The sequence below is a fragment of the Erpetoichthys calabaricus genome, chromosome 5 (genome assembly GCF_900747795.2).
Source record: "Erpetoichthys calabaricus chromosome 5, fErpCal1.3, whole genome shotgun sequence".
In the NCBI taxonomy this organism is placed as follows: Eukaryota; Metazoa; Chordata; class Cladistia; order Polypteriformes; family Polypteridae; genus Erpetoichthys; species Erpetoichthys calabaricus.
In genome coordinates this window covers 177,347,651-177,365,016 of record NC_041398.2, presented here as the reverse complement: position 1 = coordinate 177,365,016, position 17,366 = coordinate 177,347,651, and the positions used below count along the sequence as shown (strand labels likewise).

The following is a 17,366-nucleotide window of genomic DNA, read 5'->3' as shown; positions in this document are numbered from 1 at the left end:
GGCACATTTGTTATACAAATCTGTTGGTAAATCTTTGCTGTTTATTAGAATTCAGGGTTCATTACCGATACAGCCTGCAATGGATGGATGCTTAATGTTGGTTCCTGCTTTTTGCTTAGGCTGTCAGGATATGCTTCACCTCCCCACAACCTGATAACAGAAATAGCTGATGCAGAAAATGGAAGAATAATTATCTTGTAAATAAATGATGAAGAAACAATATTGATGAAATAACGAAGTAACAAGAATAAACATTTTGTTCATTTAATAGTGCACATAATGATAATATTCTGTACAGATGTTATAAACAAAAGATAAACATTTATTTAATATTTTAAATTCTGAGTAACATTTACAATGCAATGGCACAAGGTAAAAAAGAAGAATATCTGAGGTATAAATACACAAATACTGTTAAATAAAGTTTCATTGTCATGCTTAATCCATTTTAGCAGTATACATTTATGTGATGATGTCTGTATTGCAATGCTATATACAGCAATAACATGGGTATCAGATGTTTACAGGAAAATGAATATTGTAAATAATATTTTTAAAATATAAATTTATTGAAAATGACAAAAAAAACTTCATTAAAATGTTTGGTAACACTGTTCATGGTAAACACAAGTAAATTATTCATATATTCCTTCTTTAAATTAGCATTCATCCACTTCCATTCCCATATTGACATAACTGTGTATTCCCAAATATCAACATATTTGACATTTACTTACAGTAAAACCTGTACTTACAGCATGTCTACCTTTATAAAAGGACCACTGGATTAAATCACTCTGGAACTTTTCTGTGAGACCACAAGGTATACACTATCAAAATAGTGATAGATTAAACGATGTGGCCAAAAAGTAGTCATTAGAAATTTTAAAAACACTAATTGCTAAAATGTTTTTCTTCCAAATGTGAACTTTTTTTTAATAAAGGTTTTAGTTTGGATTAAACCCCATGTTAAATTTAAAAAAAAAAAGGTTTAGTTTTCCTTGAAGCTAAGTTCAAGCGGAAAAGTTTCAGCTTTGGTTGTGCCCCATTTGATTTTGATTTTCTAAAGTTAAGGTATTCCTCATGTTTGTATTTTACCTCACTGCAGTGATGAACTAATAAATGCTGTAATAACAGCACAGCTCAAAGAATAAAAACCCATGACTAAGAGTCATTTGGTCCATTTGGTAGCAACTCCTTACAGGTTCAACTGATCATCAGACATTCAACTTTATCTGTCTATCGAACTATCCTGGCAATAGTGTACCAGACACCATGCTCTACCACTTCCAATATTTCTAATACGTATCACACATACCTTTCACTCATTCACTTCTTCTGCTTGTACACTCTGTGAAACATTAATACAGTACACATATCCACAGAGACTTCCATACACAGCTACTTCATTGAACAGCAAGATTTATTTACAAATGATAATGTAATCGCCACGAAACAGCACAATAATTGTCTATATTATATACAAGGTCAACTTTTTGCTTCCCAGAAGCAATAATAGCCTCTTGTCACACAAGTACGTGTCAAGCATTGCAAAGAGCCAATGTTTTTTTGAGTCCAGTCAGGATCTTCCTGAGGGGTTCTGAACTCAAGTGAAAGCAGCATCAAAAAAAATAATATTGCTATATTACATAGATGTCCCATCCTTTCAGTTTCTGGATTGCAAAATCCAAAACATTGCAAATGTCCTAGTATGCTTACAATGTTTCTTCGTTTCTGAAGAATGTTTTTTGTTGGGTGATACCAGACGTAATCGATGTCACATGTAGCATGTCTTATTCGACACGGTAAGTTAAAATGACTACATTATTTTTCAGTCGGTGGATTGATGAAGGAGTCCCGTATTCTAACCACTTCTGCTGCACATAAATGTCCAAATATCTTATTGTACCACTCTGGAATACGGCCTCTGTAAAAGAAAATGGGATTGGAGGAAGATTAATACATGTATTAATACATTTAACAGGCAGTCCATCTTACAATTTTAAATAGTTCAGATTATTTCTATTTAATAGTTAGGGGTCACTAGCAGGGTGGTCAGATAATAATGGAAAGAAAGCATTAGGACACTGTGTTAGATCACACACTCCGTTCACAAAAGTGGGCAGGCAGTAATTTTGCTAACACTTAGAAGGAATTAGTAGGATAATCAACTCTTCAACTGAGACAAACAGTCTTGGAACTAGTAAACAGACAAAATCCACAAGTCATTCTCCATCGTAGGGCTTTGTATGGTTAAAGGATTAAGCATGGAGGGAGTATACGGTAAAGGCATTTCCTAGTCAATGTAGAAAAGACTAGAAGCGTCAGTGACCTCTCATGACAAGGGGTTAGCTCACAGATGTGCGCTGCAAAATACATTCTCAGGAGGAAAGGTTGAAGGTCTGTTTTCTTTTAAATGATTAGACATTTGATCAATAAAAATTCTAAAGAGTAAATTGTCTTCCTTATGGAGCTGAAGCTGAGAGGATATGGCTATTGTAATCAATATTGTGAAAAACCTTTCAGCCTATTGCTGACTCCAGAGTTCATTGATGAAAATGCATGAATTACCCATACAGCTGTTCCATAGCTTGGCAGAAAGCCCCTAGAGATTTATGAGTTTCTTACATGTGGACAGAGCACTAGAATTACTTTTAGTCTACAGATTTAAAGGAAAAATATTTTTTGAACCTTAACAGTTTCAAGGTTTGAAAAAATGACAAATATTTTGGCCATCTGAAAACGAAGAGGACACTCTCTTAGTGCTTGTTTAAAACTTTTCTACACTGATACAAACCTGCAGTCAATCCTGCAAATGTAGGTGAGTTTGGACTTAGCCGAACCAACAGGCTCAATCAGGTATCGAGAGGTTAGCACATTGACACGAACACCCATGAGAGGAGCAGCGTCATAATCCACTGAGGTGGCTACAAGAGCACAGGCTCCTTTTGGTAAATCTGTGGTCCACGTCCTGCAAACAAGCAAACCATGTTAGAAATTTCTGTAAATCTCTACAGACTCTGATAGCATTTTCTGGAATTTTTATATCAGTTAAAAATGGTACAGAGCAAAACCACAAAACAGTCTAAAATGACAGAGCATTGGCATACAAAGAAAGTGAAAATGTTTCTAGCCAAAGCTCATGCCAATTAAGCATTGCTTAATTAATTTCAATTCTTTACCTTAAGACTACATGATCCCGAGGGGTATGCGGGGCCATGCTGTTCTGGATATATTGGTAGACCTCAGTCTGGTTATCCAAAGTTTCAATAACTTTGCAGTCTAAAAGATCTTCGTCCCAGTAGTGTTGTTCCCTGAGCACACGATTCAAGACATCTTCTGGAGTGGAAGGAATCTCCAGACTAACTTTCCACAAGCGAAGTGGAAAGCCATCACCCACCTGGAAATAAAACAACAGGTACAGACAAGTTATTTTTTAAACTCTCTTATCTTACCATTATAAGTAGGAGATAATACATACTACAATTACATAGTCAAATGTGTGTGAATTTTTACTAATTGTGAACATTTTTTATTCCTGATAAGAAACAGTTCATTTGAAATTTGAAAATTCACTGATCACTATATTCAATTTAACTTTATCAGATGTTAAACAGTGTTAAAAGCTGCTTTATAATATTTTAAATGAACTATACCTATTGTAATTCTTATGCATATTACAGTATTTACTGTACCAAATATTCAGCTTTCCTCTCTCCTTTCAAACACAAGTACATTAGACTAGTGCGTGATTTCAAACTGGCCCAGTAAGACTGTGAGTGGAGCCTGCGATAGAATGGCACTCTGTATGGAGCTGGTTCCTACCTTCAATGGCTTGACTGTATATGTGCAATTAAGTTTAGTTATGAAGAAACTTCCCCCAGGTTACTAAGTCTAGAATTTGTCCAAATGCACATTGGATAGGTTTCATTGAATTCTTTTCCACATAGCACCAACATAAAACCATTTTAAGATATTCTGGATGCAGAATATTCACCAAATTGTTGCGAGGAACATTCAAAATGTATGATTATTTGTATATACGAGGATGCTTTACCAAGGCTGAAAATAATAATTGGTAAAGTAATCATGTTTGAATGGCTCTTGTTCGAAGTGGCTTTCAAGTGTCTTGTTGCTTTTATGACATTGCAGTTTACTATTTGAAAACAAGTACAGTGTTCAAAAATATTGCTAAGATACGTGGTGAGCGGCATTCAAAACAATTATAATGTAAGTGATACACAGGTTCTGAGCTACATGACACATTTTATTACACTGTTGGCGAATTTCATTTGATGTACAGCCAACACCAAGCCTGGTTTGCACTGTTCAGTTTATTTATAATAAAACAGTCACTGACCAATGTATGCTTAAATTTTTGTCAACACTATATGATTGTCATTGTTTCTCATTTTTCTACAATACATCCTAAAAAAATATATATTGAATTATCGCCCCCAACTAGTTGACTGAGAACAGGCCAATATAATTTATTTTGGACAGTTTTAAGAATAATATACTTCTAAAGTGGCTCCAACTGAAGTTGAAATTTGACTAGTTTGATCCACTAATCATTTCCTCCATCCATCCATTCTCTTCCGCTTATCCGAGGTCGGGTCGCGGGGGCAGCAGCTTGAGCAGAGATGCCCAGACTTCCCTCTCCCCGGCCACTTCTTCTAGCTCTTCTGGGAGAATCTCGAGGCGTTCCCAGGCCAGCTGGGAGACATAGTCCCTCCAGCGTGTCTTGGGTCTTCCCTGGGGCCTCCTCCCGGTTGGACGTGCCCGGAACACCTCACCAGGGAGGCGAAAAGGAGGCATCCTGATCAGATGCCCAAGCCAACTCATCTGACTCCTCTCGATGCGGAGGAGCAGCGGCTCTACTCTGAGCCCCTCCCGGATGACTGAGCTTCTCACCCTATCTTTAAGGGAGAGCCCAGACACCCTGTGGAGGAAACTCATTTCAGCCGCTTGTATCTCGTTCTTTCGGTCACTACCAATATCTCATGACCATAGGTGAGGGCAGGAACATAGATCGACCGGTAAATTGACAGCTTTGCTAATCATTTCCTGAACTAACTATTTCCATTGTGGGGTCACTGGAACCTGAAATCTATTCCAGTAGCATTGACTGCAAAGCAAAAGGTGACCCCAGGCAAAATACCGGTTACAGAAAACATCCATCCACCCATCCTTACATCCATTTTTTTAAGACTCAATCCAATTATCTATCTCAGGCACAAGGATGGAACCATCCTTAGGCAGGTGCCACATCAGTACAGTAATCCCTCCTCCATCGCGGGGGTTGCGTTCCAGAGCCACCCGCGAAATAAGAAAATCCGCGAAGTAGAAACCATATGTTTATATGGTTATTTTTATATTGTCATGCTTGGGTCACAGATTTGCGCAGAAACACAGGAGGTTGTAGACAGACAGGAACGTTATTCAAACACTGCAAACAAACATTTGTCTCTTTTTCAAAAGTTTAAACTGTGCTCCATGACAAGACAGAGATGACAGTTCCGTCTCACAATTAAAAGAATGCAAACATCTTTCTCTTCAAAGGAGTGCGTGTCAGGAGCACAGAATGTCACATAGATAGAGAAAACAATCTCTAGCAAACAAATCAATAGAGCTGTTTGGCTTTTAAGTATGCGAAGCACCGCGGCACAAAGCTGTTGAAGGCGGCAGCTCACACCCCCTCCGTCAGGAGAAGGGAGAGAGAGAGAGAGAGAGATAGAGAGAGACAGAGTTTGTTTTTCAGTCAAAAATCAATACGTGCCCTTCGAGCTTTTAAGTATGCGAAGCACTGTGCAGCATGTCGTTTCAGGAAGCAGCTGCACAAAAGATAGCAACGTGAAGATAATCTTTCAGCATTTTTAGACGAGCGTCCGTATCGTCTAGGTGTGCGAACAGCCCCCCTGCTCAATCCCCATACGTCAGGATCACAGATAGTCAGCGCAAGAGAGAGAGAAAAGTAAGCAATCTAGCTTCTCAGCCATCTGCCAATAGCGTCCCTTGTATGAAATCAACTGGGCAAACCAACTGAGGAAGCATGTACCAGAAATTAAAAGACCCATTGTCCGCAGAAATCCGCGAACCAGCAAAAAATCCGCGATATATATTTAAATATGCTTACATATAAAATCCGCAATGGAGTGAAGCCGCGAAAGGCGAAGCGCGATATAGCGAGGGATCACTGTACTTGGCACACTCACATATACATGTACACCTTTGGCCAACTGAGAGTCTAAAATATTAGTCTGTGAAGTATAAACTGGAAACATCAACACAGTGCTGAAAACGGGCTATGATGAAGCTGCCAACGATAATTATAATTAGCATTTTCTATGCCACTGTCAAGCATAAAAAAATAGATATCAATACACAATGAGGTAACTATACAAATAAGCTTCCTGTCCCCATACCTCAACAATTTAAGCAAAATAGGCAGTGGCGTCTTATTCTTAAGTAGAAAATAGAAAATTCTAGCAACCTTTAGGTTAGAGTACTATAAAAACAAAGAGTAGGTCCTAAAAAGCAACTGTTAGCAGAATTTTGAAGGTAAATGGTTTTGCTCTAAGAGCTTCAGTCTCTGAGAATCAGCTTAAACCAGGCACATGCCCACATCTGTGTAAAAAGATGGTAATGACTTCTTCAAGGATGTTTGCTCATCAGACAACAGAGTATAGTCAGCACAGAATGGGAGACATGACTTATCAGAAAGTACCAGATCAAAGTCAAGCCATCTGATCATGTGCTAAGCTAATTACCTTCTTAAAAGAGAGTTCTGCTGGCTCTGGAGTAGAACAGCTGTCCCAGCCTTTAAACTTTTCCTTAGCTTCTTTGAGGAGGCCGTCCAGACACTCCTGTAGGTAGCCCTTAAACCCTCCAGGCTGTCCTTTACTATTACTCACTATGTCTTCAAGTTTTGGGGGCTGTAATGTTTGCTCCAGGTATGAATTTCTACAGCGATTCATCTCCTCTGGAATCTAAAAGAGAGAAAAAAAAAGTAAAATAAATATAGTATAAAAATATGGTACATATTGAAAAATGAATGTTTTTTTATCTGTAATCTGTAAAAAAGTACAGCTAGGTGTAGCTTATTAAAATTAAATTATGCATGACATAAAAATAAGTGTACACTGGTTGTAGCTAATGTAAGAAAATAAACTCTTAACTGTGTTAAACCAGTGTTCAACATATTTGTCAGATTTGTAGATCTCACCAGCCTTATTTCTGCCTTTCGTTCATCCAGTACTCTAACACAGCTTTATGCGATTTGCTAACACATGTTAATAGTTCACAAGTATGTCCAAAAGGCTTTTTAGTGATTATAATAAGACAGCAATTCTTAGTCTAACCTAATTTTTAAACAGGTTGACACCCAGTAAAATATTATTCAGACAGGGTGTGGTACAGCTCCAGGCTACGCTGAAAATCATTTAGTGGACAGGTATTTGTCAGACATGTGTCATTAAAAGGAATTTAGGGATCAACCAACAAATTATAAAAATGATTGTGTATGGGAATCCATACACAGGTCCTTACATGTGACATAACCAGTAATTTGCACTGGTTGTGTCCCATGTAATCATGACAAAATGTTGTTACAAAGTAAACGGAAATATCTCTTTATCATCTGGTATCTGAATTAGCTATGTTGACTACTATAACTCCATAGGACAGACAGGAACACTGCTAACGGAGGAAATGGCCTGCTCACCTGGAAAAGCTTTTTGCATTCAGCGATCATGTGGGACAATCCATGAGTAGCTGCCAGATTCTCATTCAGGTCTTTCTGATCAGGTTTACCAAGGCTGTGCTTCCTATGCATCACTCTAAATTGAAAACAAGTGAAATAATGGCTAAGTTACTACTCAACAGCACTTGGCTCATACAAATGATGAATGCTGAGAATTTAAAATAAAAAAAAATCAATTAACAATGTAATTGATATTTACTTTCATGAAGAATAAAAGCAATAATGGGGAATCATGCCATTAAACGTAAATATAGAATTTGTTTAAACCAAACTACAGCGAGTAAATGGCAAAAATAGTAAGAGTTAGACACAGTATCTTGTGAATTTGATCCTAGGTCAAATTTCTAACAAAAGTTAACATTCCTAACACACAAACAATAGAATGTTTAGTACAGGCACCCCAGGTGAGTCCAAACACTAAACAGGGTTAAGTAGGTTTAAAAATGGATTGATGAACATGAATTAGCCACATGGTAAAAGTGAAGTTCTGCAAAGCACCTTATGATGGGTGCAATCCATTAAATATGCCTTAACAAATAAGAAATCAACACCCCAAAACTATTGTAGACTTCTCTTAAATGTTCTTTTGTTTTGCAAGTGAACACAAGTGGCAGGAAAATATGCTGACAGCAAGCAGGGTTCTTAGCTTCTGACAATTCTATCTTAACCATCACTCTTTACCTTGGAGACGAGTTTTCTCTCTTGAGGGTGTTGAGGTGAAACAAAGAAGGAGCCAGACACACGGCCAGGTTGTTGTTGGTCATCTGATTCTCTTTTACCGCAGCGGTGACGTCACTGAGGAAGTAAAGCAAAGTCTGCAGCACCTCCCTGTTTTCATCTGGCAGGAGCATAATAGCTGCTTTGATAGCCTGGAGCCGCTGGTCCTTGGGTACATCTGTACAATACAGAAAAAACATTTATATTCAATACAAAATAAATGCATAAAAAAGATATCATTAAAAGACAATGTAAAATAAACATTTAACAAAAACCACAGATATTGCCCACAGACCATAAAGAAATGAAAGATGTGAAATGAAATCTATGAAAACCCTCATGGAAAGTTGTTTTAACTAATTGCATTGACAACACCCATAGCTACATAATATGTGTGGATTTAAAATTTCCTATTTGCAAATCCAGCACTCAAACTGCAAAAAGACAACTGACTACAAACAGAAGGACAGTGTCGACTCTGTCACAACTTACACTTAAGCAGTTCCCAGTAGTTGCATACGAATAGAGGCACTTATGTAGAAAACATGATCTGAATTCCTCACTGATGGTGGAACTCAGATTAGTTCTGCTTTCTGTTGTTTGATTTACAATCTCCATATGAGCAAGTTGAGAAAAAAAGAGTGGCTGGTGACAAGAGTGTAAAATCCAAAACAAACATTAAACATAACGGGCACATCAATCACAATCGGGACTGCTCTGATCTGTAATGAACTTTCTGATCGTTTATCAGACCACATTTATTTGGAAGATATGGTACATCCTATCTAGATGGCAACTCACACTAAGCTTGAAGATGCCTTACTCTGACTTATCAGAACGTCTACAAGTTATCTTTCAAAGAAATTGGGGGCTGGAGACAGGCCTAGATCAGATTACCGCTGTATTTGTTAAAAAAAAACAAAAAAAAAAACACAACTTTAAAGCTTTTTGACTCTTATGCACAAACCTACTTACACTGATAGATTTGAAGAAAGGTCTCAGAGAGCTTGCTGGTTAAAAGGGGTTCAGGTAAGTCACGGAAGTACTGCTTTAACATATCTGCTACATCGTAGGCCGACTGTCCTTCATAGCTTATGCTATCCATATAATTTTCATTCATCAGTCGTAATGCTTGAATCCTTGATTTTACCCCTGATTTTCTAAACAAGCCAACCTAAACAGAAGATTTAATAATATAAGTTTTTTTCTGTATAGAATACATATGTATATCAATATATTATATTTTCATAAAAATGAATTTGTTTAAGACAAGTGAATACAACTGCAAAGCAAAAATAATACATTTCAAATCTCTTTTAAAATTAAACCATCCAGTCCAGAAAATAATTGCCCACTTATTCTCCGAATTTGCCAATTTCATCACAACGTAACAGGAAATAGGAATATTGGCAGTATTTTTTCAATGGCAGAAATCAGCCCCAGATGGGATGCCATGTCACTGCAGAGCACACGCCTTCTCAGGCAAAATTAAAGTTGCCACTTAACCTAACATTCCTGTAACCCAGGACTCGATAAGTAGCTTAAGTTTTAACACGTCTTTTGAATGTGGGTCAAAACTGGAGCAACCACAAGTAGAAAAAAAAGATACCATCCACGCCAAAAAACAAACTTGGGTATGGCAGTAAGTTAGCAGCACTAGTAACTGTGCCTTACTGCTGCCTGAAATGAACTAGCTGGTATAGCAGGCTACAAAAATGTAAGTTAGTAAAATTACAATTATCACTCAAATTCACACGTACATGTTGCAGAGAAGCTATGAGGTGACAGAAGCCTAATCAGAAAACAGTGCAAGCAAAGAGCAAAATGGGCATTTTTACAAATTGTTTAAATATTGTTAGAAAGACCTGGAATCAGACTACTAAAATCTTGAATAACAGTAGAGAGTTATATTTTAAAGTCACTCTCTTTAAATTTACATTTAATATGTCTATGCAATTGTTTATTAAAATGGTTTTTATTAGGAAGTAATTAGAATTATTCATGCTTTATAGAAAAATATTAATATGGTTGAAGGATATACTTACAAAATTTCAATTAAAAATGCAGGTAATTTTGGTTAAAAATTTTAATTGTGTCATTAATTGCAACAAAATTTTTCTAATCGAACAGGAGCTCTAATAAAGACACAAGTACAGATAAAGACACAAAATCATTATGTAATCATTATTATGTATAGCTCATTACTTATTATCTGCTTTAAAAGCTGCTTATTCAATTCAGGGTCTAAGAAGCCTGAGGGAATTACATGAAAGGCCAATTCCTTTTATAGTGCCTTTTGCAAAAATCAGCTCCATGAATTCACTTCACATGGTAAAGAAGTGTACAATACAAAATAGCATAATCAAATGTCAAATCACTCAATATGTAGTAAATTACAAAAATTATCAAGATATCCAAATAAAATCTGAAATCTTTAAATATACAGTAAGTTACAAAGAAACCAACTTTGAGTAGTATATGTGGATTAAGATGAAGAGGGGAGTAGAATGACAGAATGAAATAACTGTATAGTACAGTGAGGTTCAGCACAGTCTGAATATTCAGACTGGAATATGTTTAAAAGTGTGGCTGATTAAAAAACAAAAGAGAAAATAGTTTATTTTTAAGCATGATTTGAAAGTGACTATTGATAGAGCTTCATAAACAGATAAGGGGTCAGTGGAACTGTTTAGAATGAAATACCAGCTTTTGCAGGGAACACATACACACACACACACACACACACACAGTCACATTGGAACAATATAAAGATGCTGGTGTATTGCTAAGCGCTACATCACTTTGTCACCCATTACTAATATCTGAAATGTTTGGGTCAAACTATTTACATGCCCCCAAGCCCTCTCTAGCAATTCTTTCAGCAAAAGTGTTCTGTCACTTCATGCAGAAATTACTTATGCTGAGTCTTTGATGGATTTTAGAGGATTGGAATCAGACCTTCAGTGGTGGTAAGGATGTAGTTTAACTATTAAGTTGGGCATGCTGAATTGTGGGCTGAGAAAAAAAAAGAGACTACAAACAATAACAACAAAAAATAATAAAAAAAAAAACGTATATCTAGTAGTTGGACCATTCTGGGAAATGGAGTAGATGTTTTAGATTCAAAATACATATCTCACCTGATCTAAGCATTGACTGCGGAGATAGCGCATGGCCTGCTGAATGCTCTGGGGCAGTGGCTGGCCTGTGCGCTGCACATTAACTTGCAGAGGGACCCCAAAGACATTTCTGTCCTTGTAATCTGGAACTTTTATCCTCTTCATAAACTTTGGTACAGCCCTAGAAATGGGAAATTAAGGCAGGAAATTATGAGAAAGCAATATTTTTAACTAATGTTGTGGAAATAGAAAAATGGTTAAAAGAAGCAATCATATTCAAGATGCTGGTTGTGGAAATGTCTTCTTCTATTATGAACAAGCAAACTAATACATAATTTTCAATTTTTAAGAATAAAACACAAAAGTAAAAAGTAAGCAGCACATGCAAAGGATTTCAGGCAATGTTTAAAAGTTTATAGTAGAATATGTGCAGATTCTTTCTTTCTTTCTTTCTTTCTTTCTTTCTTTCTTTCTTTCTTTCTTTCTTTCTTTCTTTCTTTCTTTCTTTCTTTCTTTCTTTCTTTCTTTCTTTCTTTCTTTCTTATTAAATTATATGTTAACATTTTTACATGACTGTATCTTATTGCACATATCTGACATGTAATTATTAACACAAAAGAAATCAGTAATGTACCACAATCCTAGTCAAGCCATGAAGAAGACTCCACTAGTCACCTTATGCATTTCATCTCTGAAAGAAAAGTGCTTTTGTTTTGTTTAACTTCTCTGAAATCATTTTTGTCATTATTTTTATTATTTTTCCTACTGGATCATGACATGAAAATCCCAAAGGATAAATATTTGACAAATATGAACAATTTTCTTTGGTAAAAATGTAAACAAGTGCCATGCAGTATATTCCACTTCCAACTACTTTGGAGAAACATATGCTATTTCTCAAATTTTGCCATGGAAAGTCTGATCCACCCAGCATGTGAGAAAGGGAAAACAAGAAAGCCTTTAGCACGGGGCCATAATACTTGGCTTGTAAAAGACAACTCTGGAATTTTAAAAGAACATATTACGATCACCACTGAGCATCTGAGGCATGCAGGAACTAACATCAATACTTATTTCTGTCAGTACGAAACAAGCGGCTTCTGTATTTAAACGTGGCTCACATAATAACAGGCTTTAAACAGTAGTTGCTTTGAAGCTAGAGGTAACATTCACTCAGGACTTAGAAATGGGTGGGACTTATTTCTTTACGCAGTTGAATTCCTTAGGGCTCAGCTGAGTGCAAAATATCTGTAAACAGGAGGATTTCCATTACACTATGTGTGCTAATAGTGTAGTCAATACCTGTATTAGTCAATTAACTCCTGCCTAACACCTGGCAAATGGAAGAACTACATAATGAAAAAGGCATCCAGGCCATGACAGCACAATTTAGGTCACAACAGGATATTCCTGTCATCAAAATGTGCTTATCTAAATTAGGACTAGGGCAAAATAAATCCATTTTCGAGATATACTGCCTTACAATAATTATTTCGGATGTGCTCTGAATACCTGCAAACCTGTAATGGAGAAAATAGCTTTGAAAATACATAAATAAATAAATTTCTTATATAAACACAAATATAAGGTTGGGTAAGTTGAGAGTTACTACATCCCCTATATTGGAGGAAATGCACAAAAAATGTGTTGTGCATTTTAATGCTTCTTGTGATGATGCAATATAAAACATGCTTTATAGGCCCATTTTGAAACAAAAACAAATTCTGATATGAAAGAATACTATGCATTTATCTATGGGCAGACCATAAAGTTGCACTACTATTAGTATGACGAACTGCTTAAAAAAACACATCCATCACTGCTGTTTTATAAAACACCAGAATCCCTATTAGATTTACAGAGTTCAGTAACATATATTACTTGATGTAACAGTTCTTCTACTAAAATACAATTTATTTTAACAAATATTCATACATCTGCTGATTTTTGAACTAGCCCAGCCAGAATCATGGTCAACAATTTCAGGTACAAGGCAAATGGAACACTAGTCAAATATTCATGATAACTTTAGTACTACCAACTGACCTACTAGCTAGCTGTGTAAATGAAGGAGGAATCTGGGAGGAATCTTTTCTTTATTTTTATCTTAGTCTAGTTGCAGGAATAATTATGTAGTAGGTCTACTCCTTTGTGCTCGCTTTTTTATCTTGTTCTCTGTTGCTTTGATGCTTGCACTGTCTTTCTTTTATATACGATAACATGCTTGTATATAGGCATCTACTAAATAAATATTAATAATAATAATCTTAACAATATGTGTGGGGGACAAACTGATTGGACACAAAAATTAGAATTACTTCTGGTGCCCTGCCATGGCAACATGTAGAGGAAAATTAAAATAAAAAATTACATTGCCAATTTATATTGCTTTCTCTAAATGTCATATATAAGAGGGATATACTCAGACACACACACACATATATACAATATATACGGTATAAAACTTTTGATACTCTCCTCTGATTTTTGTGGAGTTAGTTTAATAATCAAGTGGAGATGCAATTTACATCAAGTTAAGGGAGTAAGATACCTTCAGAAATAACGGACATCATATTCTGGCTTAATTTTTCTCTCCATTAATAATTTTTCATTTTCCAGATAACAAAATTGGACTGCTACTAATTCCTTCTACCTGCCAATTGGGAAATTTATAAGCAGTGCGGCCTACAGGCTAAGGCATTGGACTGTAAAACCGCAAGACCACCGATGCAATCTCCACTATTGACTCACTTATGACTCTGACTGAGTTACCTTCCTTGCCAGTTTCCTACTTTAATAAAAGTGTAAATAGGAAAATTAAAGTGTCCAAGTTGCTTAAGTTGATTGCATTAACTAAATAACAGGTAAGGAGTTGCAAGTTGTCAGTCTTAACAATTGCTGCCATACTAAATTTTATAATAGTTTATACTTGATATACTTTGACAGCCCACTAATCTTATTTAATGTAAGGAAAGTAATAGTAACTATCAATCAGAAAATGTGGAGCTAACTGTGTCACAGAATGGTTGTTTTCTGATTCCCTGGCATACATCCACTGCTTGAAACTCATGTGTATCTACTTAGCATCCTGGTTTTAATGAATAAAAAATAACTTTGTGGGAAAAAGCATTTTGACTCACCAGCTGAAGCCATGTTTATTTGTAGGTGTGTACTTTTCCAGTAGAGCTGTAAGCTTTAAGAGGGAGTATTTCTGAAGGAGGTTCATCTGTGTCACCGATTGACAGTTAATTTGCAATAGCAATGAAGACAGACTTGGCCTGTGAGAACTTTGAAAACTGTGCCACCTCAGCTTCTTGGGTCTGTTAAGATGCAAAGGATAGACGTGAGTAACGTGCCAAGTAAACAAATCAGGGGAGTATCATCCAAAAAGCTTCAATATCTTTATTCTTTTTAACTGAAAAGTGATCAGAATATTTAAGACTTTTACAAATTGGTTAATACATATCAAGTGCAAAACAGACTACAATGTTCAAAACTTTGTCCTTGAGTTACATTAATTAGAGTTATAAGTTACCTACAGGTGTTTGCCTTTGGAAGTATTACCACACATTCTAGCAATGCATTTTTAACATACATTCTTTAGCATGACTAAATGTTCAAGTAATACGTTTCATAACACCCAAAGATTTGTCAAAACGTGCCCTGCTAGTACTGCCAAGAGATCTCACCAAAATACTAATTTATGTCAAGGATTTCTTCCGCAAATCAGGGACAAATTGCCGACGAATTACCAACCTGTTTGATCTAGTCAAGGAGGCACCCACACCGGAGTCTCTGCGCTCTTGTCCAGTCAGCACTTCTTCCGTTTCATTCAAAGAGATTCCTGGGCTCTCGATATCACTGCTATTCTCTGCCTCTTCCAGGTGGTTCTGCAGAGGCGAGGATGGGCAAGGAGAAACTGAATCAAGGGCAGAGTCTGAATCTCCCTCCTCGCCTGTCTGTTCTGACCATTCATTCACAAACCTCTGGAGACCTTTGACATGCTGCAGGATGTCATCCAGTTTGGGGTAGAGGGCCTCCTCATCCTCTCCATCAAGTAGAAAAGAACACGGTACATTATCATATATACTTATTCTACTATCCAAAGAGCTGGCAGAGTTTCTCCTATTCCGGCCACCACAGCTCGATCCTTTGGAACTGTCATCACTGCTTTCTCTCCTGAGCCGACAGTGCGCAATACTGTTGCAAAGTGCTTTAGGGAAAGTGCCAGGCTTGTGACCTTCTGGGATCAAAAAAATAATATCATCTTCAGGTGCCTCTTTTTGATTGAGTAAATTCTGGTTGGCCACATCAGGCAAAAATTGAAATTGTTGAAGCTGTGTAAAAGGGTCAAATCCCTCTAAATACATTCCAACTCGCTTGTTGTTGTTATTTGTGCAGGCAGCACTGTGGCTGCGAGCTCTTGTCACCGGACTTGGAGTGCTGACTGTACTACTGCTAGCTTCTGAATGACTACTACTACTGCTTGTCTGTGGAGAATAGGAAACACTCCTGTTACGAGGGAGGTTGGTATAATGTCCATTCAAACTAGAGATCTCCACACAATTAAGACGTCTAAGTTTATCTTCATCAATGCCCTCCCGAAGAACTGGTCCACTAATCACCAGCTTGGATGTCATTTTCTTTTTCTTACTGGGAGAGCTCTTCAAACGAAGACTCTCCATCCTTTTCAGAAAGCTTTTAGCTTTTGATCTGGTGCTCTTCCCACTGGACTTTGTGCCATATTGGAAGCTTGATTGTTCCTTGGGAGAAGGTAGACCTTCGGAGAAAGAATCTTCATTGGCAATTGATGTTTCAGATGAGCACACACTTGTCACAGAGCTAGTACGAGTGGCTCCAATGCTCACATTTTGAAGACCAGCTCCTTGGCTCCCTGTGCTGCTGCCACTGGCACTGTGGAGTGAGCCTACCTCCTGCTGTTCACTTAATTCAGTCAGGACACTCTCAATACTCAACCCAACATTTAAAGCAGAATCTTGAAGGGGAAAGGGGGCTGAATTGTCTGCACAACAAAACACATCCAGGTCTTCTAGTCGAGACCATCTCTTGCTGTCTCTCTGAAAGGTCCATTTACCACTGATGGCACAAGGTTCATCTTCATCTGAATCTTCACTCTGAAAGCAAAAATGGCAAAATGATTTTCTTTTATTCGAAGTTTCTTTCTGGTATAGAAGAAACAATTGAGAAAGCAAAGTCAATGAGAAGAAATACATCTTAAAAAGCCCCCAATTTCACCTCTGAAAACAACATAACGGTAAGCAGAAATGAAAATATTGCATTTCACATTATATACCAAAGAAAAATGACATTCTTGCACAGCTGAAACCTGAGCGATAAAATACACTGCTGCAGCTCTCAGATATGAAACACTAGAGCCCAGGACTTGGACAAAATCCCAAATTACTGTTATGCTACACATTCTTTCTATTTTAAACAAATAAGTGGTAAAAATGTCACTGGGTTGATAAATGAACTTTTTCATACTATGATCTAAACTTGGGGAGGCACGGTTGTTAATTCTGCTGCCTCATAGCCCCCTGGGATTTGGGTTCAATTCCCTATATGGTCACTTTCTCCCTGTGTTTGAGTGGGTCTGGTCCATAATTCAAAAATCATTTACTTATTTGCTAGGATATAGGAAAGGGGCACTTACAATGAAACTAAGCCAGCAATATCTAAAAGCAGAGGAGAAATCGTAAGTATAAAAAGTAATTATTAACATTCATAAAACAAAACACACAAAGCTT

The 17,366-nt window shown here is 36.9% G+C and overlaps 1 protein-coding gene across 3 annotated transcripts in view; it reads right to left on the bottom strand.

The window, feature by feature from the left end:
• Nucleotides 1–250: 250 nt before the first annotated feature.
• Nucleotides 251–17,366, bottom strand: part of dlc1 (DLC1 Rho GTPase activating protein) — a 445,543-nt gene continuing 428,427 nt past the window's right edge. For all 3 annotated transcript variants that reach the window (XM_051927797.1, XM_051927798.1, XM_028802247.2), the window contains 10 exons: nucleotides 15,355–16,733; nucleotides 14,739–14,918; nucleotides 11,620–11,779; nucleotides 9,455–9,653; nucleotides 8,444–8,657; nucleotides 7,724–7,838; nucleotides 6,771–6,989; nucleotides 3,183–3,400; nucleotides 2,798–2,971; nucleotides 251–1,927 (listed from right to left, as the gene is read on the bottom strand). In XM_051927797.1, the coding sequence (XP_051783757.1) occupies nucleotides 1,825–1,927; nucleotides 2,798–2,971; nucleotides 3,183–3,400; nucleotides 6,771–6,989; nucleotides 7,724–7,838; nucleotides 8,444–8,657; nucleotides 9,455–9,653; nucleotides 11,620–11,779; nucleotides 14,739–14,918; nucleotides 15,355–16,733 (2,961 nt within the window). In that variant the 3' untranslated portion in view covers nucleotides 251–1,824. The remainder of the gene's footprint in view (nucleotides 1,928–2,797; nucleotides 2,972–3,182; nucleotides 3,401–6,770; nucleotides 6,990–7,723; nucleotides 7,839–8,443; nucleotides 8,658–9,454; nucleotides 9,654–11,619; nucleotides 11,780–14,738; nucleotides 14,919–15,354; nucleotides 16,734–17,366) is intronic.